Source organism: Penicillium pulvis (genome assembly GCF_028828015.1).
Source record: "Penicillium pulvis strain IBT 33274 chromosome Unknown contig_12_segment0_segment0, whole genome shotgun sequence".
Lineage (NCBI taxonomy): Eukaryota > Fungi > Ascomycota > Eurotiomycetes > Eurotiales > Aspergillaceae > Penicillium > Penicillium pulvis.
The window spans coordinates 1,207,539-1,233,145 of NW_026643072.1; the positions used below are offsets into that span (position 1 = coordinate 1,207,539).

Genomic DNA, 25,607 nt, shown 5'->3' on the forward strand with positions numbered 1-25,607 from the left:
GCTACCTAGGACAAAATGCGGTGTCTCATGTTCCTTTCGAGCTACCTAGGAGTTCACGCCCCCTTTCAATTCTACCGTAGGACCGACGATCAGAAGCTCTCACCGAGTCGAAAACCGCGTAACCTCGAACCAAAAATGCACGATGCGGTGTCACCTTGAGGCTGAGATCATGTGGCATGCCCGTTGTCCGCTCCTTCACCGCCTCTTTCGATTTGCGGCATCCACCCTTTCTCTAGTCCACCTCCCCACATACATTCTTTCTTCAAGAACTGCTCCTTGTCCCAATCCTTGGGGTTAATTGATTTTTGTCAGATATTACCCACCCAGCTCGCTTGTGGGGTGCCTTACCCGCCAATTCCTAATTGCCTCTTCAATCGCCCCACTCTGTCCTGCAACCCATCCCACTTAATTCTCCCCTCAATCACACGCTTTCTCCCCCCTCATACCATCTGTTGATGATGGTACCTGTTGAGTGGAATTAAGATATGGGTAGACGCAGTCTAGTTCTATCTAGCTGTCTGATACCCATCGTTACACAGCTTTTCTTGACCGGGCCGTCTTCGTTTCTCTGCATCTTCAAGGACAATTATCCCGGGCTTTCCCGTGGTACAACTTCAACATGTTGGGTCGACTTTTAAGCACGGCTGCTTCAAGTCTGAACCCAGCGTCTTTTAATCCACGAAACAATGGATCTCCTCTCGAATCAGTCACCGAGGAAGAACACACCTCCGGCCTTCTTTTCCCCGATGCCAGCCTGCTCCGCCGTTCCAATACCCACGCGTACCCACTCCAGACCACATTTCACTCCCCAAATGCTTCAACAGCTGGTGCATATGATGACCGTGGAGGAATGGAATTAGATGCTATTAAGGACTTTCGAGTGGTTATAGCCCAGAACGCACTGGGAGATCGTGATGCGTGTATTTTGCTAGACACTCGTGCATCGGACCCGTCACCTACGGGCCTCGGAATCGACTCGCACGGTCTTGATCAAGCCGGCACCAGACATACGCGAACTGTGTCAAGTCTCTCTCGCGGCTCTCGTCGGAACTACCTTACCCAGTCCTCAGTCGTTGAATCTAGCCCCCTTTCCTCGGCAGCAGATGCACGGAGGCCAACACCTGCGGGCTCTGGTGCTTTCTCAAGAGCTCGAGGACGCAGCTCGACTCTTGCACAAACCGGAACACAACATGACTACGGCACATCACGGCATTCAACCGACACCAATGATACTGGTCTCCTCAATTGCATATTCGGTAGTAGCGCATTCAGCTATCGTGGATCCTCCACAAAAATGCACATCATCTCTGCTGATGATGACCCACCAACAGGGACAAGTATGTCGCCTGCAGCGCGCAGCCCACTTGCTCGGGCCTATACTACTGGAAGTTCGGCAGATTTTGGGCCAGCTAAAGGACCGGACAAGCCACCCTCCAAAGTTACCGTTCTCGTAACTAGGATGTTTAGCGTCAACCTCCCAGAGGGAGCCGAGGCTTCTGCTGAGCGGCAGGATTATGCCAGTGCCCTTTATCAAGAGTCTCTGCCTGAAATGGGGTTTCCATTCCCAGACATCTCAAAGCGGAAGAAGATAAAGGAGAAGAAAACGCCAATGTATGCTGTCGCGATAATTATTCAAATTCCTTTACTAGCACGGAATGCCCCACGGCCTGTGTCGCGATTCAGTACTCTCGGTCCTGATTCTCCTCGGCCAGGGATGTCCAGCTCTTTGGATTCTGACTATCGCTGGCCTGGGTTTCTATTTGACGATAGTTTGTCATCCGCATCTCCTCCTGCAAGCTTGGATGAGCGGTTGGACCTGTTGGTCGACCATTGGGATGTCATTACTAGAACTTTGTCCCACCTAGAGCGACTCGCACGGAACGAGATTCTCTTTCTACTGAGAAAGGTTGATTCGTTGTCAGGACCACACCCAAAGCCTGACAAACCACCCAATATGCAACGGACTAACCAGACGATTGTCCATTTGCCTGCCAACATCTTGTCTGTGAACTCCAAACTCAAGGAAGAGGCTATTCGCAGTAGCCGTCGTATCAGCATGGCCCTTCAGACTCCATACGTTGTCACCGGCCAAAGTCGCTGGGGCGTGTGGCGGGAAGAAGGTCGTTCCATTGTTCGAGGCCTTGGCGACAAGGAGAGTAATTTCTTCTTCCTAGTTCTGCTCACGGCATTCCTGGGCAATCACACGGAGTGGCTCAATGCCCTCGGTCCAGAGTGGTACCGTCGTCGGCACAACCAGCAGCAAAAGGCTCAACAGGATATTGATCCCGTTCTGACTCACCGAACTGTGGTTGTTTGTCCGGACAAAATGACCGCTCGCCGTCTCATCTTCTTGCTCTCGGCTTTCCTCCCATCCAAGCAGCGTATAGAGCCACTGCCCTCCCCACTACGACCTGGCACATCCGCGTCCATGCGCGCTGTTTCCCAGAGTCCGCCCACAGTACCGGTGCTTCGACAAGAATCCTTGAGAAGAGCAATTGAACGCCGTGCTCGTGCGCAGCGGATGTGTCAAGGCGATATTAGCCACCACCGGCGCTCAGTAAGCGTTTCATCTCAAGACACGGCCCAGCGGTCATCTGATGGAATCGACCAACCCTCTGCAGCCGAGTTCACGTCAGCCCGCAGAGGATCCGATGCTCGCTCAATCAAAACGCTAAGTGCTACCATCCAGGCGAAGGACCCACGGGCAAAGGCTGCCAGCGGAGCAACAACCTCCATGATCACCCAGAAGAGCACGGTTCCTGTTCCACACTTCACATCACAACAAAGTCGCGCTAGTCAAGGAAGTTCTGACAGTGCCACGAATACCAATGAGAGCTTGGCATCGGAGACTTTACTGAAGAATTTGCGAAGAAGTGACAGCTCGAACTTGGGTTCTAATGGCAGTGTTCCATCTGCTGAAGGCCGTTGGGGCGGTTTGTTCTCTGGACTATGGAGCTCACGGCAAGAGTCTTCGACCAAGGCCGGTGATATTTATTCCCCGGCTGATGCGCGCAAGCGATCAGTCTCTACAATAGCTGGCCCACCCATGCGGGCTCAACCCACCTTGAGCCAAATGGTCAAAGAGGCCACAGAGGACATACCTGAGCATCGTCCTGAAACTGCGCCCACCAGTGGGAACATTTCGATCCCTGCTGCTACCACCCATGGTGCTGAGGACGATTCCCCAGAACCATCATCACTTACGAGCCAAGCCCGTGAATCACCCTTGAAGTTGTCCGTTCGGGCGGAAGAAGGGATTGTAGATGTTGATCTCCCGCTTCCTGGATTCCTGTCGCTCTCCTCTTCGGGTGATTCCACCATTGCCTCACCCAAGAAAACAAGGACCTCAATTACCAGTTTTGATGCCATTGCATCCACACACAGTAGCGGCTCTGGATTTCACAATGCTGGAAAAGACAGTGATGGGCCTAGTACGCACGTCGCTGGATGGTTGAAATCGTTCCATGAAGATTTCTCCCTGCAAGCGGTCCGCCCGTACGCTACTCTGGAAGCAGACATTAAACGCGCGATGCAGGCTGAGCCCTCGCCATATATCCCCTCAACTCCTGATGCAGAAGGATCAGAGCGATGGGTGGACGTTGCAACGACCTTGATCGCGGACACTCGATCTTCCTCTATCAAGCGTCTACGATTGAGACGCAAGATTGTCGTGGGCCACCACTATGGGCCAAGTCATACTCCCCCTTCTCCAGCTGTTGGACACACCCGCAACTCCACAGCCTCGTCAACATCATTTTCTGGCTTCTTCTCGGGGTATGCCAAGTCCCCAGAAGTCACCGTTCTCGAAGGACACGACCCTCAATACGTGGAGGAACGATTTATTGAAGAGCCTGTCATGGACCTTGATGGTATTCTTGTTGATGCCGTCGAGCGAGTTCTCGGTCAAAGCGGCTACTCGTCGCTTGCTCACTCCCGGGCGCCATCCCCAACACGTGCTCGCAGAGCCGAGGACAAAGGTCAGACAACCCCTCGTGGTGAAGATCCTCCAGTCGAAGTTCCCCGTACGGAGTGTCGCAAGATGGTCCTTGGTGCTCTTGAAGAGGTTGTCCGTGTCGTCACCGCTGAGCACTGCCGTGACGACGTAGACGGTGAGTTGGGGCTAGCCGACCGAGAACGGAGGAGAGCCATGGCAGGTGCCGATAACACTCTACGAGAGGGCATTCGGAAATGGCTCCTTGATGTCGAGGAAGCCTGGTAATTTGTTTGACGCTGGACTGTACACGTTCCGAGCCTTCGCAAACCCTAGCATACGTTGCATTGTTTCCATTGCCAAAGTCATCAAGTCATCTGCGCTAGGTCACCGCAGGACTGATGGTGTTACCTCTGATTCTCCTTTATTTGCATACATATGTCTCTTATTCTGACCATGATACCCATTATTTGTCAAGGCCTTGCAGCTATTGCTAGGCCCATCATTCCATTCAATATTACCAAAGAATATTTTGATTTCAAATTGCTATTGAACTGAAGAATTATCTATGAAAGTATTTTGCCTGGCATAGTAAACTACTCCTTGATAGTTACAACTTCAATGGCATGCCCCTCACACTGAACCGTCTGCCCATCCTGAGCAGGCGAGAGCTGGATTGTTTTCAGGATCTTGTCCGTTTGACTCGGATCCACAATTTCCAGAGTTGTTTTCGCATCCAAGCGGCCGTTCACCAACACTTGGATCCCGGATAGTGCATCATTTTCCGGCGCCTTGAGTGTGGGATTGATCAAGGTTACCGAACCTGGACGAACAAGAATGGGCAGAGTATCAAAGTCATGAGTCTCGGTGTACCATCGGCCTGCCTCATAAGACTTGTCATGATCAAACCACGACACCCACTTCCCTTCAGTGCCCTCAACCTGCGGGACATAGAAGGTCACCTCGCCCTCCTCCGTGAAAACAGGCGCAACCAGCAAATTAGAGCCGAACATATACTGCGTATCAACAGCATACGTATTCAGATCCTCGGGGAACTCCAAGAAGAGTGGCCTCATCAGCGGTGTCCCGTCTTGGTGTCCCCTCAATGCCTCCTGCAGGATATACGGCGTAAGAAGGATCTTCCGCTTCACGCAATCCCGGAGCACAGCAGAACAATCCTCGCCATAGATCCAAGGGACTCGGAACGACGACGATCCATGGAGCCGGGAATGAGATGATAAAAGTCCGAATTGTACCCATCGCTTATACAGCGCTGGTGGTGGGGTTCCTTCGAATCCTCCGATATCCGATGCCCAGAAGATGTATCCACAAAGCATGAGACTGAGACCTCCACGAAGAGACTCCGCCATCGCTTCGAATGTGCTCTCGCAATCTCCGCCCCAGTGTACGGGGTATTTCTGGCCACCTGGAGCGGTACTGCGGGCAAACAGGAGACCTTGATTGTGGCCTACGCCTGCTTCAAGCGTTTCGTACACGATGCGGTTGTAGAGGAGAGCATAGTAGTTGTGCATCCTCTCAGGGTCTGAGTTATCATGGTACTTGACTCCCTTTGAGGGGATTCGTTCCGCGAAATCAGTCTTGAAACTGTCCACGCCCATCTCCATGAGACGCTCTAGCTGACTAGAGTACCAGCGACATGCGGCCGGGTTGGTAAAGTCCACGACGGCCATTCCGGCTTGCCACATATCCCATTGCCAGACGGAACCATTATCGCGCTAGATATTTTAGTATCGCCATGGAAAGTGCAGGCAAGAGTAAAAATCCACATACCTTGATGAAGTAGCCATTCTTCTTCCCCTCCTCAAACAATGGTGACGCCTGTGCAACATACGGATTAATCCACACACTAATGCGCAAACCACGCTCCTTGAGCCGTTTCATATATCCCCTAGCATCAGGAAACATCTCCGTATCAAAATCGAAATCACACCACTGGTAAGACTTCATCCAGAAACAGTCAAAATGAAAGACACCAAGCGGGATATCGCGATCCCGGAACCCATCCAAGAACCCAGTCACAGTCTGCTCATCATAATTTGTTGTGAAGCTAGTCGTCAACCACAGATTGTAACTCCAAGATGGCACAAGTTCCGGCCGCCCTGTCAGCCCGGTATAACGCCTCAACACATCCTTAGGCGTCTCACCGTACACAACGAAATACTCAATCTCCTCACCAGGAACAGAGATATTAACTCTTGTCGTGCGCTCAGATTGAACTTCTAAGCTAACCTTTCCAGGGTGGTTGATGAAGATACCATATCCCTTCGAGGACATATAGAATGGAATATTTTTGTAGGCCAGCTCGGATGAAGTACCGCCATCCTCATTCCAGATATCGACAGTCTGTCCGTTCTTTGCAAGTGGTCCGAATCGCTCACCCAATCCGTAGATCTTCTCACCCACACCTACATCGAGACCCATGAGCATGTACCCCTGTTTTTCAGCGTAGATACCATCATCGGTGCGGTATTTATCACTACGAGCATCCCGGACATAGCCAATTGAGCGGCCCGAGTGACCGGTGAGTTTCTTGTTGGATGGAGAGCGGAAGACGAGATCTAATTCGTTGGCTGCGGTGTTGATATCGAGTTGCAAAGGCCCGCTGCCGTAGTTGAGGGAGTTGGTGGTTTCGTCATGATTGATGCTTGTGTGTCCGTTGGACTGGCTAATCTCGTAATGAGGACCATTGTCGACTTGTCCGGCCCTGAATGAGAAGTTAGTAAATTGAACGAAAAGTGAATCCATGGATCGGTAGTGTAAATTCCAAGGTTTTGATTGGTGGAGAATCTACCAATGCACTAGTTTCACGGCGATAATACCCTCCTGTGGAGAGGTTACCTGAGCCGAGATTGTAGCTGTAGAATGTCAGTTATGGCGCTGGATTGGAATTCAATTATATGGACACATACGTGAATTCAAGGTATCACCGCGGTGTCTTTGGAATTTGTTCAGGAGTAGATTGACACCTTCTTGTTCGATCCGCAATCGCTCCACGTTGCTCATCCAATCAATCTGCACGCCCTCCTACAACACACCGGGTAATTTAGTTTCTCGTTCTAGATATTTGCAAGAGAAATTTACTTACTTGCAGGCACCACATGCCAGCCGTGAACTTCATCGTGTCAAGTATGCTGTTGCGACAAACGGTGGTGTTAGTATAGAAGTGGGACCAAGTAGATGCAACAGGAATATCTTCCGAATCCCCAGAGATTTGGATTGAAAGCAAAGAAGATAAAGACGTGGAAGCCCGATTGAAGAATATCAGAATACCAGAAAAGAGAAAAGAAAAATAAGAAAGAGGACGATTAAAGCCCAAAATCAAGCAGCTCTAAACCCGAACAGCCACATTCGACACGGACGACCGTCCGACAGGAGAAACAGTCCAGATCCACAGCTAGCTATGCATACAATGTCTTTGGTCTAATTTGCAGGAAACACGTCAGGCGGGGCAACGTCCCACAGCTTCTGGGGACCTATGATAACAGCTAAGAGCTCCATAATGTATAGCTAAGCCTAGTTTCAACTAGCGCAGCCACCCGACCAAGGTTGATCCGGGTGAATTGGCTGCTATTTGGCTAAATTGTATCTATCTGAGCGCATCACCTATCTTTCGGTTTCGGCATTCGGGTAATTTCCATGCGGGACAAGTGACTTGTCGGGCCACCTCGTGCTCAAAGGAGGTCCTACCTAGGTTGACAATTTAAGTAAAGCAAGGATGGCGTGATGCAGCATCAAATGTTTCCGAGGTTATTGATCATACATAGTATCTCAGGACATATTAGGTACAGGATAATCAGAAGCGTGATACAGTAGTGGGATAAAACAGCCATTTTTAAAGCAGTGGTCGGAGGCTACCGCTTCGTGGACTGCTTTTGTAGCTCATGCTCTCGCCTCGAGCCCTGGTTCGGGACAACTCAGGCGACTTCAATCCGTCCCGTGTCTCGCGAGACTCCCCAACCACTCTAGAGGGCAAACCAGGTGGAGGCGAAATGTGGTGGCTGACGACACTGGCGGGAAGCTCAAGTGATGGGATAGAGGTATCCATGAGATGAGCAGTGGCAGGCTCGACCTTGGTTGAGGCTGGACGAATGTGAGACTCGCTGTAGAACTGCTCAAGCGCGGCTGCATCTTTGCAGAAATCAGCTAGGCTGTTGAGAATATGCTCTGGCGCACGATACAAATTTGCCGAGTCGATACTGGGTGCAGCTGTCGAAGGCAGAGGACTTCCAATGTCGTGCAAAGGACGGATCAATGGAGACAGGCGTGGAGAGAGGCGGTCGAGAGAATCGTGATTTGGTGCACGGCCACGATAATCTGATCGGCCATGATCATAGCGACCTGCGTCTCTGCTCGCTACGCCACGAGTACTGACCAGTCGGTTTGCGAGAAGTAGGAAGTCTCCTTCATCCGTGATCTGAGCAAGGAGACTACCATTGCGGTGGATATACTGTGGGTATTTGTAGTCGGGCTTGCCCCAAGAAAATGAGACTTCGACATCGGCCGGGAATGCGGTGCATGCTTCAAAATCCAAGACAAAGTCGAACTTGCGTAATATACACTTTTGGTAATAGAGGCGGTCCGGTGGTCCTGGCTGTGCAAAAGACGCGTTGTTGAACACTGTGTGGACCGGTCCTTTGGGCGGTGGAACCTTCAGTGTGACCCGGTAAGGCTTTCGGAAAGGCTGTTTCTTATCAATGGCGCAGGCTTCAGCTATGGGTACCTGAACCAGCTTCAGACCAAATTTCTCCGCAGTGGAGGCCCACGAATGCACGGTGTCTTCGATCAACTTTGGTGTAGTACTCATCCAGCTAAGCTCAATGTGGAAGCAGTTCTCAGGATTGTGCAGCCGGTCGTAGTGAAGATCGATCACCTCGGGGCGATTTGACCGCTTGCGAGTGTCTACATCATACTTCAAGGTCTTAGACAACATGATTGCAACCTTGTTCTTGGTTTTTGACGGGGTACTCGGCGTTGTTGGTATGCGCTCATCAATGCTGTCAGAGCGAGCGCGAAGGCTGGAAGGAGAATCCTTCCCAACTGCCGGCGTTGAGGGCATTGACTTGTCTGCTCGAAGTTGAGGAAACCAGCTACCTCGAGATTCAGGGCGAGTGATACGATGCTCGGCGCAAATTTGATAGAAATAGTTGCCGTCTCGGAAGTTGTGTCGTTTCTCGACGTGTTGGAATAGCCCGTGTTTCATCAGCTCATTGCCAAAATCAACTGCTTCCTCGCGAGTCTCGATATCTCGGAAATTTTGTATCAACCAAGTTGTGAGCTCGATACCAATAAAACAATTGTAGTGTAGCCTCCAATGCCATCGTCGATCCATCATCCGCACACCCTTCTCGCCTTGAATCATCTGCGAAAGTTGCAATATGAGGTCGCCAGACCTCTCAAGCAAATCAGCCTCAGGTAAAAGCTGGGTGGGCGGATTGTCAAGCCCAGGGTCAGTGAGGAGTACACGATCAAGTTCAGCTGCGACAACCTCGGATGGGTTTCGTGTTTGATACATAATGTTGAGCGGATTCTGATCTCTCTTTTTGTTGCCAGACTCATATCGCTTTTCCTCTGGAGAGACATATTTGTTTCGTTGCCAGATATGAGTTAGCTGGCTGATGCCGAGCAAATGGATCTCTTCTTCATTATCCTCATTGAAGGATTGTAGATGTCGCCGAGAGTGGGGATGCAATTGCATCGGAATCAACACATATCGGACCCGCCAGAAATGCAGCTGCTGGGCCGGGCTGTGAATATAATCTCGGTGGCCAGCCAGATAATTATCAGCAAGATTCCAATTGTACTCTTCAGCAGTAGGGTCCAGCTTGATGTCTTTGATCTCATACTCTTGGCTCAGAATAGTTCTCATGGCTGGCTGATACAGCGTGAAATTGGTTCGTTTAGGTGACAAAAGAGCCGCCGCTGTGTGATGTGTGAAGCGAGTCACCTCAATTTCTCCTCCGTCTACAGTGATGAGTCGATGAATTGCGTTGCCTTTAGAGAGGAAAACAATAACTCCATCTCGCTCAAGTCCTCGGGTGTCAAATACGTTTAGCGACTCAAGGGCCGGTTGTGCCGAGACTTCTGCCACATTTCGGCCCACAACAATCTGAAAGCCGTGAGACAATCGAAGTGAGATCATTTCTCGTAGGAGGAATCCTCGAGTCTTTGGTGCCTCGATACCATCTGTGTCGTCATTCGCGAAAACGCGGTATGGCGTCTGCAGATAATCCGAGGTAAGTTCACTTGAAGTTGGGAATTCTTCTGTAGTCAGAGGAAGCACTGCAGGTGATTTTAAGCTCTTCCATTTGACTACTGCAACGTGAGGAGGACGAGGATATGCATGTTGCCAACGACCAAACCAGCTGGTCTTGCGCAATACATCTTTCGGCGTATTGCAAGGGTTAACCGATCGAACCCAGGGCGAGAGAGCCTTGCCTGGCGAGTTTCTTGAAGTATCACGTGAATTGTGGTTGAGAGAGATCTCAACTTTATTGTCGTTAGGCCGACCTGGCCCCTCGTCCCGGTTGACGAAACGAGTTTCTGTTGCAGACGTTGAAAGTGAGCCATGGGCTCTTCCAGGTTCCAATCGCTCTGGGCTATCTGATGGTTTCTTCATTGGTGTCTTAATAGAGATTGGTTTAGAAGGAGTCAATCGGTTGTACTGTGAAAGTCTCGGGGGTGTAGATGGCGGGGATGCTCCGTCTGTGACTGTCGCCGTTGATGTAGTTTCCGATGGACTCAAGGAGATGATACTTTTAGTGTCGGAAAAGGTACCTCCAGAGGACCTTTGATTGGACATCGGAAGTGCGCTTGCGTGCTCTACATGGACTCCAGTGCTTGCCTGAGCCCGTGGAGGAGTAGAAATTAAGCCCCGAAGCGCAAAGCTGATTGTTCGAGAAATTCGCGAGGCGGGTGGTGCGGGCTTGGTTTTCAGCGCCGACTTTTTGGGTGACGTGCTCTTTGAAGAAACTGTGCTCTTTTGAGAAAGACTAGATCCGTCGATCCTTCGGGGACCAGCCCGCGGTGCTTGGCCGCCCTCGGCCGTGCTAGTTTCATGCTCTCGTAGATGCAGGACAGATCGTGCCGACATCCGTTCATGCGCACCAGTGCCCTGGACCTCCGGCTCACTCAGACGCTTGTTTCTAGGTCTCGGCGTGTCCTTTCTTTTGGTAGTCGCGGCGAAGATATTATCATCGTACTGATCCATCCAAGCCATGATAGACTTTCGAGATTTTCGCTGTTCTCTGGTATGGATTTCACTCTGATCTGTCACATTTTCAAGAAACGGTTCTGGTCGTAGGCTATCACTGAATTGCGCTTTGAGGGAAGAAGTGTTGGCGAATCGTGTTCTTGGAGGCGCACGAATTGCTGAGCTTGATCCTAGTAACGTGCGGGGTTTTACGATATCACGCCCTTCAAGAAGGTAGGGGATGGAGATATTGGATTGTTCGCTCTCCATGACGCCCATCATTTGAATCTCATACATACGTACGCGTGGAGTAAACGCTTTGTGTGGCCGGGTGACGGTGTGCGGGATAGGAGCATTGGGATCGTTTTTCAAGATGCGCCGAGCTTCTCGATAGGTTTCCGGATTCCAGTATGATATATCCAGCCAGTGGGGGATGCCATAGCTCCAATCTCTAGATCTAGGCAGACCTCGCTCCCGCATCCTGGTGGCGGAGAGATAAGATCCAGGGGAGAGGTAAGAAGATCTACTGACAAGACTGGATATCGAATGGTGGACTTCAGGCGACAACTTTGGCGTTTCGATCGGACTTTCGAGGGAACTAGACGCTCGCTCTACCGGCTCTCGATATTTGAAGAGAGGCACTGAGTGAAGAGGCATTGGACTCAGGCAGACCAGATCGATGGCTATTCCACGATTCGTCAAAGCTTCTGTGGTAGAGGCTAAAGACTCGTATGATACTTCGAAAACACCACTCCCCGGGGTAATTACGATGATAGATGTTCCCGTATGAACCATATCTCGGTCGATATGCATATAGGCCAGGTGAGCAGAGGCAAGATGAATGGCCTCAAGAATGTTGCCTCGCAAGGCGGTGCTGGGGCGTCCGGCAATTGTCGCGGTATGTGGCTTGGAAGGGATCTTGATGCCGCTTCCAGTGGCAGCATCCAGGTCGTCCGTTTTCAAAATCGACACATCTCTCAAGAAGGTTCTAAAATTCTTCTTGAGCTCATCCAAGATAGTGGTCCAATGACCGCTAGCCATATCGTTCACGACGACACGATAAAAGTCTCGAGTTGGAACATTATTCGGACCTGAAGCACCTGCTAAGCCAGGATTGAGTTGAGATATGCTCGGATGTGCAGAAACATCGTATTCTACTCGTGTGAAGAGTACAATGGTGACCAAATGTTTCGCATCAGAGTTAGCCCATCGCTTGAACAGCTCTGGTAAAAACCCATTGATCACGCGACTGAAGAGAATATCCCCAGATCCTTCTGAGTCAAAATCCCACATTTCCCTGGACATTTGAATAAACAAGACATACTTTGCTGACTCGCTGCGAAAGACAGGAATTGTATGAGGCGCGAAGTACCCTGAAAGAACCTTTTTCTCTCGAATGAAAATGTTCTTTACAGTCGCCTTGATGCTGCCCATGAACATGATTTTCTGGCCTTTGTAGACAATCTTATTAACGAGCTCGGACATGACCAATCGCCACATATCAGACCGCACCATATACTGGTCACGGAAAGAGATGTCAACGTGAGACGCGGCGCAGTGTTCGCGGTCGACAATCGAGAGCGTAACCTGGGTTCTGTTCTTGAAACCGAAGATATTGGCTACGCTGCTGGTGACCGATATCTCTAGCTTGGGATGTCGCATCTTTACATCTTGCGGCAAGGGCTTCACCACAAATAAGCATCGGCTTTGCAATGGGGTTTTGAACTTGGAGGTGCCGTCGGTCTGGGAGCTCAGGTTTATGTCTGCATGGCTTTCGCGGGCCATCTTCACGCCCACGTCAGGCTTCAAAGCAGAGTGTACTGCATCCCCAGAAGCTCGAACGGGTAGAATCTCGACCACATCCCCGACCTGGATTCCACTTTCTCCGAACGCTAACGGATTCAACAATATCTCCTCCCTCGAAAACATTTCGTCGTGGACCCAGAGGGTGCATTGGTGGCGGGCCAAGCTGGCGGATAGCCGAACGGTTCGTTCATCTGGCGTGGGGTCATGATCGCGATACGATGTCTCGGTATGGATGGTCGAAAGGGTCTCCAAGCTGGCGGCGCTCACCTGCCTAAGGTGGGACCGCCGCATGGGCCCGCGCAAAGACATGGTTTTAATTTCAGCTTCCTTGCATCGCAAAGAAATTGACAGCTTCTCCGGAGCTTAGCATCGGCCGGAATTTGACTTGGGGAATCATGCGGATCCAGCTCGCGCGATAAGATCCCCGGCCAGCTCACGTGGTGTGGAGCTGATGCCTCAGGCGGCGATTTATAAATTAGGTGACCAATGCAAAGGGGACCAAAAGGTGATTTCAATACTTCAACCATTTTTGGCTTTGATAAAGACAAAGATCAATTACAAGCCCAGCTTTTGTTTACTAAGCTAGAAGACCCGAGAATCCAGGCTGTCTATTTGTTTGTAGTCCTGGATAATACAGCTTAGAGGGATATATGTCACTAAGAAACGTGACATTGTGCTTGTGCACGGCGTGTGTTAATATGGCTCATCAAATTATGACCATGGACTCCGTCTCTTTGAGAAAAGACACAGTTTTCCCAGCCACAAACCGGACAATGTACACAGAACCTCCAAATACAACCTCTGCCACGGTATCTGTAGAAAGCTCGACTTCCAGGTTCCCATCCTCTGTCCACTTCAACTTGATCTTCGCGATTGGAGTAACAAAAGTGCCCTCTCCTGTTGTAAGCAGGTCCATCTGTGGCTCGATGCGGAGACGTTTGAAACCCGGCGTGGCCGGCTTGATACCATACAACTGGGTAACGATTTCGTTGACTGGACAGGCACTCCACCCATGGCAGTCACTGCGGGGATTCTCCTCAAACTCAGCCCATGTCGTCAAGTCATCCGCAAGCATACGTCTCCATGGATCCAGAAGGGCGGGGAACATCTTGTTGTAAAGACCGACCTTTTCCACAGCCCGGAACACGTAAAACTGTAGAGCACTGGAGCATTGCATCAATGAGGAATTGTACATTGTGCGAACCATTAACTCTCGAGCTGCTGTTCCCGTAATGGTTTCAGAAAGAACAGCAAACACTTGACTGTGTTGGCTGTATTCCTTTGTTGATGGACCATCCAGGTAAAGAGCATCATCAAAGCAATGCTTGTTCACAGCATTCCGGAGGGCCTGTGCTCGAGTGGAATACTCGGCAGCGGTATCCGTTCTCCCCATGAAATCACATAGATCAGCGGCCTGCATCAGGGCAACAATGTACAAAAGACTGTTGAACGTCGCCGCGCCATTTCTCGTGTACGATCGAGGCATGCATGACTCGAAAATCTTCCCTGGGACCGACCATTGAGATACCCAATCGATGAAGGGCCACGTATCTTCTTCGAATCGACCAATCAGCCCGAGATCATTGATTCTCTCGTCGAAGTGGTTGAGAATTCCGTCGATGGTGCTCAAGTACCGCCGCACTACCTTCTTGTCCGCGAAGTATCTCATGTGATCCCATACCATTGCAACCCAGTATAGTGAAAACTGAGGGATTTGCTTACTCTTGAAACCGGCCGGGAACTGTGCCTTGATCAATCCATCAGGAGTCTGACTGGCGTGAAACTCTTCCAAAGTTTTCCTGGCAAGTCGATCATCTGATGATACTTGATAGGTGAAAAGCATCTGTAGTCGGGAATCAGATGCAAACTGATTTTGCTCGTAGAAAGGACAATCCTCGTATGTCTCATGTCGGCAGTTCTGGAGAGTACGTAGACTGACATCCCAGATCTTATTCAATTCTGGTCCAGCCTGGATTTCAGTGGAGATATCCAATGGGTAGGAAGTCTCGCGAAGAGTGAATCCCTTAAGCGTGAGGGGCTGCGATGAAGCTTTGATATGCAATTGAACATATCGGAACGCTCGAAACCAGAATGGTTCGAAAATCTGCTCCGCTTGGCCGTCGGCCACTGTATATATATCTTTCACTCCATACAGCCGGCCTTTGGAGTCCGATCTGAGCAGTTTGGTTCTCGGCATGGGAAAAGGAGCGATTTCGACCCCGAGATCTTTCTCGTAGCATTCAGAATATAGGAATGTGATGATTGATCCCAATCCCCCACCACATTGAAAGTTGACAAATGCTGTGGTTAGCGATGCGCATTCAATGTCCACGCTGACAGTCTCTCCAGTCGGTACAATCAGATCTCCTTCTCCTTTGATGAAGCTATTCCACTGCGCATTTGTGATAGAACCTTCGCATTTCACCACTCCATCGAATCTCCCAGGAATCTCTGGGAGCTCTGGAATAGGACGTGGCTCCAGTTTCCACGGACGTTGAATTGGAAGCATTTTTACAGGGCGGAATTGAAGAATGGCGGACTCCCAGGTAGTATCATCGAATGCTGCTTGCTTCCAACCAGAGAGCTTTGGGGCTTCTGTTACTCTCTCGTTGTTTGACATAAAGGGTGGACCCAAAAGGTAGTTCCACTCGGAGTGAGGAATAATCTTGCGGCTTGTTTCTTGTAAGCACTTCCATGAAGGATCTGAAGAGATCGATAGTCCCTGCTAACATGTCAGTGACCTGTGAATATATGTTGACCGCTACTCTTGGGGCTTTTGGTACTCACCTCAATCTCAGCATGCACCATTAAACCGGGCAATTCGGTGCTGATAATGGACGACGATCCAGTATTGACACACGAGTAACGCAAGACACGCGCACTGATGACATTGTCTCCCTCTGTGAGATAAGGTAAAATGTCGATTGTCTCATAGTACCAACGTTCCGGATAGCTCTTGCAAGGGCCAAAGCTGACACGCTGGCCATTTACAAAAAGTCGATATCGACTATCTGCAGAAACATGAACGGGAAATTCACGAAGCCCGTACGGCTGAGTCCATTGGAAGCTTTTGCGGAAAAGGAAATACCGACCGGGCTGGCTCTCGTCCTCACTATGGGTCGGCAGCCAGATCCATGGTGGGGTTTGTGTCCAAGCAGGGGCCATTTTGTAATCAAAGATCACCACAAATCAAAAAAAAGATATGATTTCGATGAACTCATGTAGCTCATATAGGGAATCCGGGGTCGAAAGTCTAGTCTCGGACATTCCGATCGGCACATCTTACCCCGACAAAAGTCACTTGACAGGCACCTGCTACCCACCTACATAGTCTCACATGATTACCCCACATTTTCACATCTTCCTCTACATTATTTCGTGGACACTGTCCACTGTCCACTTTCCCACATGTCTGTTTCAACGCCAGAGGCATCGCCTCGCTTTCGATGCGAATTTTGCCCAAAGGAGTTTTCTCGGCGAGAAAACGTTTATCGTCATGCTCGGATCCGTCAGTGTCTGATCCACAAACTACTACTGTGTGTATGCTTATTAGATTGCAACGTAGACAAACAAAAAAAGCTGCATCGCTGTCCCGTGTGTGGCAAGGAATTCACCAGAAGTGACGCGCGCCAGCGCCATGAGGCAATTCACAAGACGCAGCAGTCACCAAGCGTGACTGTGACGCCGCAGAGGCGTACCGAATCACCAAAAGACCTTGCGGTGTTCTCACCGCAGCCTTCCGATGCGTTACATGAAGCTCCCTCGGTTAAAACGCATAACGATGATGGTTCAGCCAGTCTGGGTTCTCTGAATGTTAGCTCGCTTGCAGAAAATGATGTGCAACATGAGACTGGCAATAGCTGGAGTCCTATGAATTCATTAAACATTGGCATACAATCGACCCACATTCTCACGGCTCAGGCTCCGACTGAGCACGCTCGTCATTGGGCAAATCAATCCGTGGAGAACACATTCGATGATGATCTGCTTCGGTGGATACGGGAACCATGTCTATTCGAGGATTTTCGCTTTGATGAAGACATTATGGCAGTGCTGCTGGATACTGGGTCAATGCCGCCCTTCAATGCCGCCCCAATCCTGGCCATGGATCTAGATTACGATCAAATGGCAATTGATCACAGTAATCAAAATCTCGACGTCTCTATTGATGGGGGTGGAATAATGAGTCGACCAGCATCCCCTCCAAATGAAGCGTCTGAAGAAGACAAATGGCCATACAAATGGGACCCTGCATCTCAAGCGATTACTGCCGCTAAGCCTATTGAATTGCCCGGAAACCACCCCTTGAGACGTGATCATGAAATTCGTTTCGATATCTCCCACCAACGGTACCAAAAGGTGACCGCATTTCTTTTGGAGCCAGCAAGAAGGGGGTTCAACTTTCACTCACTTCATTTTCCAGACCTGGAGACCACGAATATCTTCATCAGATTGTTTTTCACGCGTTTTGAATACCAGATGCCTGTCATACATCGTCCATCTTTACAATCATGTGATGACTTACCTGATCCTCTTCTTGCTGCAATGATTGCTATAGGAGCTATATACAGCCGCGAACGGCACACCTGCCGCTTCTCAATCGTGCTCGTTGACATGGCAAGGTTAAGCTCACAAATTGCCCTTGAAATGAACAACAAGCTTATGAGAGATCCCAAGTTTGTCTATGCCTTGACATTAATCTGCTATGCCGGCCTGTGGTGTGGCAACAAACGGCTTTTCGAGCTATCGGAAAGTCTGAGGGCTGCAGTGGTTACATATTGCCGGCAGATACGTGACAGTGAATTCATTCTGGCAAGAGAAGATCTCAAGAGATTTGGCAATAGCATGGAGGGCCGATGGCAGGCCTGGATCCTGAAGGAGTCCAGAAAGAGGCTATTGTGGATTATCTACAGCTTCGACTGTATGTTTCCATGTTTGTTGTACCTGCCACCTTCAATTAGCGTGGCAGAGTTTATGGCTGTTGAGTGTCCCTGTGACGAGGAATTCTGGCATGCCGCAACGGCCAATCGTTGGAGGTCTTTACTTGGCTCTGCATCCGTTCCACCGGCAAGAACATTCGCTTCTGTCGTGAGCCCCTTTATGGGACCTTTGGACCTGGGAACCGCTCCATATAACACGTCTTCAGATGGAACTCCCGGACAAACCTCCTTTGCCTCTTCAATAGGTCTCAACTCCTGGACTCGACATCTTGTTCTCACTACAATTCTGATATATATATACGATCTATCACTGCAGATTTCAATGATTTCTCAGGCAAGCCTTGATACGGAGATATGGCAGATATCTAGTGAATCGGAAGCGCATACTCTTACAGCTTCGACTTCTTCTATCACCATCGAACCTGAAATTAAACCGCATTATGCCTATCTGATGACGAGGTTTCTATCAGGTCGTCATTCAGAATCTGCCTTGTCACCTCCGGAACAAGAGGTGTGCATGTCACTTGCGAAGCGCAAATATGTTCTATTAAGTAAGCTTTATGTACAGAATTGGGTTATGATCAAAATCTAATCGTTTATCAGAAATGCTCGTCGCTTGGGAGCAAACCTACGCATTTATACCGGCCCCCGATGTGGCTGCATATGAAACATCAAGGCATTTCCATAAGAGTGCTCGAGCACATCTTCGCCTTGCCCATCTCACTGTCCACGTCCCGATTCTGGATCTGCAAAATGCACTAGGAAAGTCAGGCACACCGGAGATCTCTCCTGCAATAAATATGATGCACAGCATACTTACAAACCACCCTGAGAATGTTGGATCTATACTCACACACAGCCTGGAAGTCATCCGAGATCTGCGGGTGCAGCAGACTTTGTCCATTGGTGAATCGAAGTCACGAATGATAGAGCCCCCTGAGATCATCACCTGCTTCCTCAGCGAGGTCTTCGTTTGGGTAGTTGTGATCTGTGCAGATTCAACACAGACTGGATTTTTGAGAGACAAATTGGAAGAGTTTGGGGCTTCAGATGGATTCTTTGCTGTTGTAAAGGAGGCTTTGGCTTGTGATTCGGACCAACGATCACACAAGGATAACATTTCTCAACCCAACTTGATCATGTTTGCCGCTGCAGATGTGATTAGCAAGATGACGCCATGGAACGCGTCGCTCAACTTAGCTTTGCTCTTATGTCATCGGGGGAAGGCCTGTACGACTCGCAAGGATCAAGGCCATGCTTAATTATAGCCATCCTGTTAGCCTTTGCTATTACGCAATGAGTTGAATTAATAATCCATATTATAAGATCCAAACGCGAAGTTCGGATTTGATCAACAGCCCTAGTTGACGACTACTCTATGTATGGTATCTATCTGTAGGGCCCCACATGTCACGATGCTTTCCACGATTCTTTAGTCACGGCCAAATTACGGAACACTTGAGTCATGACTCATTCCGTTGGCTGCTCGTGTATACAGGTGGAAAAGAAAAATTATCCTTGCCATCTAAGGGTTGTTGGGAATCGAGTAAACACCATGTACGTACGCTTTGGAGCAACTGCAAATTCCTTTACATATGGTATCTATCGGAGATCTAACATTAGATTGTCGATTGCTAATTGTTCAAGCATCATCCGGCGCTGTGATGGCCAACTTGTGAGTTGCGAACTTTCTGGCAGGCACCTTTGCCTCGTAGAGGTTATCAATATCCTCCGTTGACAATCCAGTAGTATCTGGAACTATGGTCCATACACCCCAGATAAGCAACACCGTAGCACCGGCAAAGACCAGCCCTGTACGAGCACCCAGGTTTCCTGAGTCAACATTGTACATATAAGGCACCACAAATGTGACGAGCCAAGTTGTGAATGTCTGAGACATGATACCAAGTGACATGGACTTGGCGCGCAGCCGGTAACTGGAAATTTCGGCTGCAATTGACCAACCGGGACTTTGCATGAGACAGGCCTGTAAGGATATGAGGACATTCCTATCATTGTATTAGCATGGAGTCTCCAGATAAGCTTGATAGATGCAAATCATACATAAAGATTGCAATAGCCCACTTGGGTCCCGTTCCATTGGCCCAATAAAGAGCCCCAACAATCAAGTTGAAGACGAAGTTAACAATGCATCCCGAGAGCAATGTGTTCCTGCGCCGCACATTTTTTAGGACTATACCGCTGCCGACGATGAGTATAATAGCCAGTGCGAAGCCGCCAATGGAAATATCGAAAACGTGAACTGTGGGCAGGCCGACGGAGATGAGAAAGTAGATCGACTGCGTGAGGAAGGGACCACCACCGAGATTGACAATTCCGAAAAGGAACATCATCGTCAATGTTCTCTTGAGATCTACTCCTTGGAAGCATTCAATGTAGCTTGACTGGTTCTCCTCGCGCTGAGAATTTTCCTCCTCGATAGTCTTCACCAGATGGTTGTAGCGCTCCTCGCGGTCTGCATCGTCACGATAGAGCCACCTGTACAGCTTCTTTGCACCCTCCTCGCGCTGTTTAATAATACAGTAGACGGGAGACCTAAGAATAGTTAGCGAGGATCTTTCAATAAAAGATATCGAAAACCTACTCTGGTGCGATCGCAAACGCAATTGTGACAAGTCCACCCACACCAAATTGAATAGCGAACACTGTACGGAACGCTTTTTCGGTCATGTCGGTGACAAAAACTCGAATGATACCCATTGCCACGGCTTGCATGATAAGAATGAACACCACGAATCCTTGTTGAACAGCAGGGACAAGCCTTGGAGGAACGACCTCCGAGGCATATGTCATACCGGTGGACATAGCCATGCCAATGCCCAGTCCCCCGACAATCTTGCCACCAAGTAGCGAGCTCCGTGTGAGAGCAGTATATTGTACTGCAGCACCCGCCAAGCCAATGATACCTGCAATAACCCCTGTCCACTTACGGCCTATGCGGTCAGCCAGGAAGCCCGTGCCGGTAGCCGAGAGTGCCTGAGCGAGGGAGGACATGGATGTCCATAATGCAGTCCACAACGATGGTAGGTATAGCCCGGATGCATCTTGATCTCCGAAGTAAAGCATAAATGCCGGCATAGAGATCGAAGCGCCGTTCACAATCTGGTCGTAGCCGAACATCGTGCCGGCGCTAAAGGAAAGACTGCCTGAACATGAGGTTAGCCAAGGGGCATGTAAAATAGATGTATCAAATCTTACATATCAACAGTGCTCTCCAATGGGTCTTAATGGTACCTATCAAACCCAATCCCTGATCTGCTTTGAGGAATCCAGCCTCCTCCCACTCAAGGTGAGCAGTGGATGACTTGAGATAGTCGGTCATGTTGAATCTCAAGGACTAATTTACTGAATAAGTGAATAGTCCTAGTACTTGATACAATGGTAATCATGCCATCTTAAATGGATTGAAGGCCGGAGTATCCAACAAGAAAATCTGGGGAAATTCCGGGGTCTACGACTGCTGTCCCCACAGACGGCTAAGTGGACAGTGGACAGTGGACAGTCGGATATGCCGAAGTGGGGTTCTCCTTTGGTGTCATGGACAGGCGCCCAATTAGAAGTTCGGGACAAGGCTCCTCCTTCGTTGCTCTTGGCATAAGTGTAGATCAAAGTTTTCGAATCTCTAATCCACTCGCTTTCGTTGGAGCAGAAGGTTTTCTGTTGGTGGGCGATTCTCATTGGGGCACCGCTAGCCTGCCAGATCACAAGAATAAGGTGATTTATTTACAAAGAATTTCGACTTTGAGAACAGGATATTGACAGCTGTTCCATTCCATAGCATGACGATGGCCCTAACGGCGTTCGTAAGGATTCCATTTATGCGTCTGCGAAACGCACATGTTTTCCCTGCGCAGCTTGTGTAGGGTCAACGTTCCACATCTAGCTAGCCCTCTTATGGGGCAGGTTATTGGTCAAGATAACAAAGCTAAGAATGTTGGTCCTCTTCTTGGACCCACAGTGAATTCATACCGGTCGCCGTTAGGTATGCAGGCATTGTTTCGATTTTGGCGGACGCCTATGTTGATTCTGGCAGCGATTCGAAGTTGAAGCTTGCTCCAGAGACCCGACCCTTTCCGGATATGGTTGACGCCTTTTGTGAATGGGGTTCAGTATCAGGGATTTTCGGCTTGCCCTAAGCATTCCGTCCGGGACGAATGTGAAACGAATCGTAAAACTCCAAACACGATCGTTGAGCAATTAAAGTCTCCGAGGGTTCTATGCTTATGCCTTTCAATTGCTGTTGAAGAAGTCAATGTCACTCTGTCCTCTACAGGATGAGCTGATATGCGTGGTTGCTGATGCAGCACCATATTAGTTCTGGTAAATCAGACTGGCTGACCTATTGACATCCATGGATTGAAGAGATCGATGCCAGCCTTCAATGCTGGTACGCAAGCCAGGTAATGGGTAATGCGCTGGCGGATCCCATCTGTGGTGATTCAAATTCATCTGGCAAGCTCCCTGTCACAATTACTCGGTGCATCAGAGACTACTGTTCCTTTGGCAACTTCCCAACGGATCATGGAACGAAAATTCGACATGAAGAAGGACTAGAAATGGGATATCGTGTTCACAACAAGCCTGCTTCAGTGCTTTCGTTTGGATTTGGTCCCTCATACCCCAAAACCAAGTTGACTGGGCTATCTACTTCTGAACTATCTAGTAGCTCGTCCGTTGACTGATCTTTGCTACAATGGTAACCAACATTGATTGTTGCTGGAAGATGCGGTGCAGATCTACATTGATGGCGTCCTGGAGACATTCGGTGGAGTAAGGTTGGATCCAGGAGAGAGCAAGGAAGTTGACCGTCTATTTAGACAACCTTGGAAGTTTGTGTTCGGTGAGTGGGGAATCAATTGATAACTCATGGGTAGTCAAGGCTGAGGATATGTCATTGAGCTATGACAAGATGCCATTACTGTGATCTGTTCTGCCACTCATAAAGTCGACAAAACATTCCTTTGGGCTGAGCTTTGATTGATATTTTGATTAGGGGAGGATTAGAACGCTGTCAAAGAATATTGATAATTGAAACCCCCAAAATCATTTCAACACCTCACTTGCCATATCTAGCGAAGCCCGGTAAATCGCATCAATATCTGCCTCTCTCGACGACGAGACTTGTTCTGCGCTGCACTTTACTACACATAATACAGATGGCCAAGCTACCGTCGTCCTGATTCACGGCGTGTTGGTTTCTGACCTCCCCTGGGATCTGGTCATTCCATATCCCCTCAGCTCGTATCACCTCTTGGGCCCAGATCTTCCGGGACACGGATAATCCCGAGTGATTGGCCCATCTTCAGTAGATCCCTTGGCACGGCTCATCACTGACCTAATCCGCACTTACGCATTCAATGGCTCGGCTCACATCATCAGCCACAGTTTAGGGGCGCAGATCGCCATCCGCCAAGGCTCCACAGACCTAGATGTGGTCAACTCCGTCTTCATCCCAGGCTTTGAGATCTTCTCCAAAACAGCACCCCTTATGCACCCTACGCAGCCTGGACAATGACTCTTGTGGAAAAACCGAACCTCCTGTCTCTGATTCGCTGAGCGACGAATGGTGCAGATATGCCTTGCACTGAACAGCATGTATTTCTGTAGAGATAAATTGATACAAATTTCAGCCTCGGCAAGTCAAAGATGAAAATCATAGAAATGAATATGGCTCATGAAAGGACTGGGGTTTGGGATTTGTTCATTGAAATGGCTATCCGCCGGTGCATTCGGTTTTATCCAAACCTGCTGGGTATCAAAAGATCCAGGTATCTAACTTTCTAGATCTGATATCAGATTTTGCGAACTTAGATTTGACCTTAAGTGGCTATTTAGAAATAGCTCTTGTCCTATCTAGAGACTCCGGTAGATTGTCCACAATGCTCTGACTCGATATGCGACATGCCCCCTGGTGATTGTTCAAAGATGACACTGGTGTTCATGGAGTCCATCGACCTATGAAAGGCTGTAAGCTGCGGTGTGCTTAATTGACCGCAACTGCTCCCGACCCCTGAAAAAATAAGTCAGCCATTTCATCCTAGGCCCTTATCTTAGGCCAGAAGTGGAGTAACACCAGACTTCTCGGAGTGTAGGTTGGTTGCTCTTTCCCCGCGCTCACGGAAGTATTTTCCGATGTCATTGGCTGGCTTAACGCAGGCTCTTTCACGCTCGACACGATTTTGCCACCTCCCAAGTACACTACACCAAATGATGCATTCTTTTCAGGAGCCTCAAATTAGGTTCCTTGGAGACTGCAGAACATCTCCCCAGCGAAAGGAAAGCAATTGATGTGCTCAGTCGCTCCAGTCAGCTATGCCAAAATTATTGCCCCTTCTAGCCGGTCGGCATGATGACGACATTGTGAGCCTCATGCTGACATGAGTATGGCTAGATCAACAAACACGTCGGAATATTGACCTTTATGGAAACCCGCTGGCAGTGGGAGCATCTGTCAGAGTCTAGTACTGGCCATTAGCAAGAAGATTGTTCGAGAATAATAGGGGTATGATGCTGTCTCTTGGACACAGAGACCTACCGCGTGGCAATTCATCATGTACTACCCTTAACTGCTTTTGGCGGCTTCAACATAACTCAGATCTGAAAATGATCACCCAGAGGTCCAACCGGTATCAGCGTTCAGTGTCTTGCCTTTCCGATGGGTTCACTGGTGAGCCTCTGTCTGCGAAATCTTCCAGTTGATGAGACAGCATTTCGAGAACACCACATCCCCACCCTGCCTCCATCTGAAATCGGCAGCTTCAACGCTGATTCATATAGTCAATACAAGGCGCAGCTGGCATTGGTCTCGAAATCCCGAGTGACACTTCTCGTCTGAAGAACGCATCCGAGCGTTTACGACATGGGACCCGACTCAGCAATATTTGATCAGGAGGGCGGTTTTGATAAAAAAGTATGGCGTATCGACGAGTCCAGACTGGTGTAATGGACTTATCGCAAATTGTGCAAGCTCCGATCCTCAAGCCCACTGCCCTCCAAGAATCGACCTGAATATTTTCACCTAGAGAGCCCAATCACTTGTCGCATCTGCTCTCCAGCATACATTGCAAAAACTTGTCTTGGAAGTGCAAGTTAGTTTCAGTGCTTATGAGAGGCAGTGTGGTGTCCTGATTTGTGTCGATGCAGAATGGGGGCATCGCGATGATAATATGGGCCCGTCCCACGATCTTGGTGACCAAAACCATACCGCACTGCTTCCCCCAGTATTCTTCATTTCATTGTGGAGTCGCTGATGAAACGGGCGAGAAGAATCGATTGTATGCCCTGGGGACCGGTCGGCTTCGTGTCGGCTTCGCGTTTGGTCGATAGGCTTTCAGCTTTCTTTGTGTGCGTCAATTTTTCCAGGCTCGTTTTGTTGAGGGCTCGCAAAGGGGCATCGTGAATGATGATTTCTTAGATTCGAAGGGAGTAAGTATAATTTGCCTGCACCTTGGTGCAGGCTGCTTCACTTACCGAAGGGTCTCATCTGAGCGTCGGCTACTATCTTTCGTCTACCATCGCGTGTGCTGCTGAGGTTTCTTTAATATCCATCTATGGCAAACACAGTCTGAATGGATAAAAGGATTCCACGCCTGCTGCTGGATGTCGCCATTGTTTCCAATGTGCCCGGGGACAGATTGCTTGACCCAGGCCCTCCATCACCAGCCTGTAGTGTCTGGAAATTTGCAATCAAACAGGTTCT

General features: G+C 49.3%; 6 protein-coding genes across 6 annotated transcripts; 2 read left to right on the plus strand and 4 right to left on the minus strand.

Moving 5' to 3' along the window:
• Nucleotides 1-619: 619 nt before the first annotated feature.
• On the plus strand, nucleotides 620-4,219 carry N7503_001673 (uncharacterized protein; the record flags this gene model as incomplete). Its single annotated transcript, XM_057061220.1, has 1 exon — nucleotides 620-4,219. One exon carries the CDS (start codon nucleotides 620-622, stop codon nucleotides 4,217-4,219), a length of 3,600 nt encoding a protein of 1,199 aa, XP_056925182.1.
• Nucleotides 4,220-4,527: 308 nt separating this feature from the next.
• On the minus strand, nucleotides 4,528-7,070 carry N7503_001674 (putative sugar hydrolase; the record flags this gene model as incomplete). Its single annotated transcript, XM_057061221.1, has 5 exons — nucleotides 4,528-5,667; nucleotides 5,723-6,656; nucleotides 6,744-6,807; nucleotides 6,862-6,976; nucleotides 7,038-7,070. The coding sequence occupies 5 exons, from the start codon at nucleotides 7,068-7,070 to the stop codon at nucleotides 4,528-4,530; spliced, it is 2,286 nt and encodes a 761-aa protein (XP_056925183.1).
• Nucleotides 7,071-7,784: 714 nt separating this feature from the next.
• On the minus strand, nucleotides 7,785-13,256 carry iml1 (GTPase-activating protein IML1; the record flags this gene model as incomplete). The annotated part of the gene is made up of 1 exon (XM_057061222.1): nucleotides 7,785-13,256. One exon carries the CDS (start codon nucleotides 13,254-13,256, stop codon nucleotides 7,785-7,787), a length of 5,472 nt encoding a protein of 1,823 aa, XP_056925184.1.
• A 397-nt stretch (nucleotides 13,257-13,653) lies between these two features.
• Nucleotides 13,654-16,112, minus strand: N7503_001676 (uncharacterized protein; the record flags this gene model as incomplete). Its single annotated transcript, XM_057061223.1, has 2 exons — nucleotides 13,654-15,669; nucleotides 15,735-16,112. The coding sequence occupies 2 exons, from the start codon at nucleotides 16,110-16,112 to the stop codon at nucleotides 13,654-13,656; spliced, it is 2,394 nt and encodes a 797-aa protein (XP_056925185.1).
• Nucleotides 16,113-16,443: 331 nt separating this feature from the next.
• On the plus strand, nucleotides 16,444-19,149 carry N7503_001677 (fungal specific transcription factor domain-containing protein; the record flags this gene model as incomplete). The annotated part of the gene is made up of 3 exons (XM_057061224.1): nucleotides 16,444-16,455; nucleotides 16,527-18,438; nucleotides 18,491-19,149. 3 exons carry the CDS (start codon nucleotides 16,444-16,446, stop codon nucleotides 19,147-19,149), a joined length of 2,583 nt encoding a protein of 860 aa, XP_056925186.1.
• A 380-nt stretch (nucleotides 19,150-19,529) lies between these two features.
• fmqE (MFS-type transporter fmqE) lies at nucleotides 19,530-21,230 on the minus strand (the record flags this gene model as incomplete). The annotated part of the gene is made up of 4 exons (XM_057061225.1): nucleotides 19,530-19,896; nucleotides 19,952-20,443; nucleotides 20,493-21,054; nucleotides 21,107-21,230. 4 exons carry the CDS (start codon nucleotides 21,228-21,230, stop codon nucleotides 19,530-19,532), a joined length of 1,545 nt encoding a protein of 514 aa, XP_056925187.1.
• Between the last annotated feature and the right edge of the window lie 4,377 nt (nucleotides 21,231-25,607).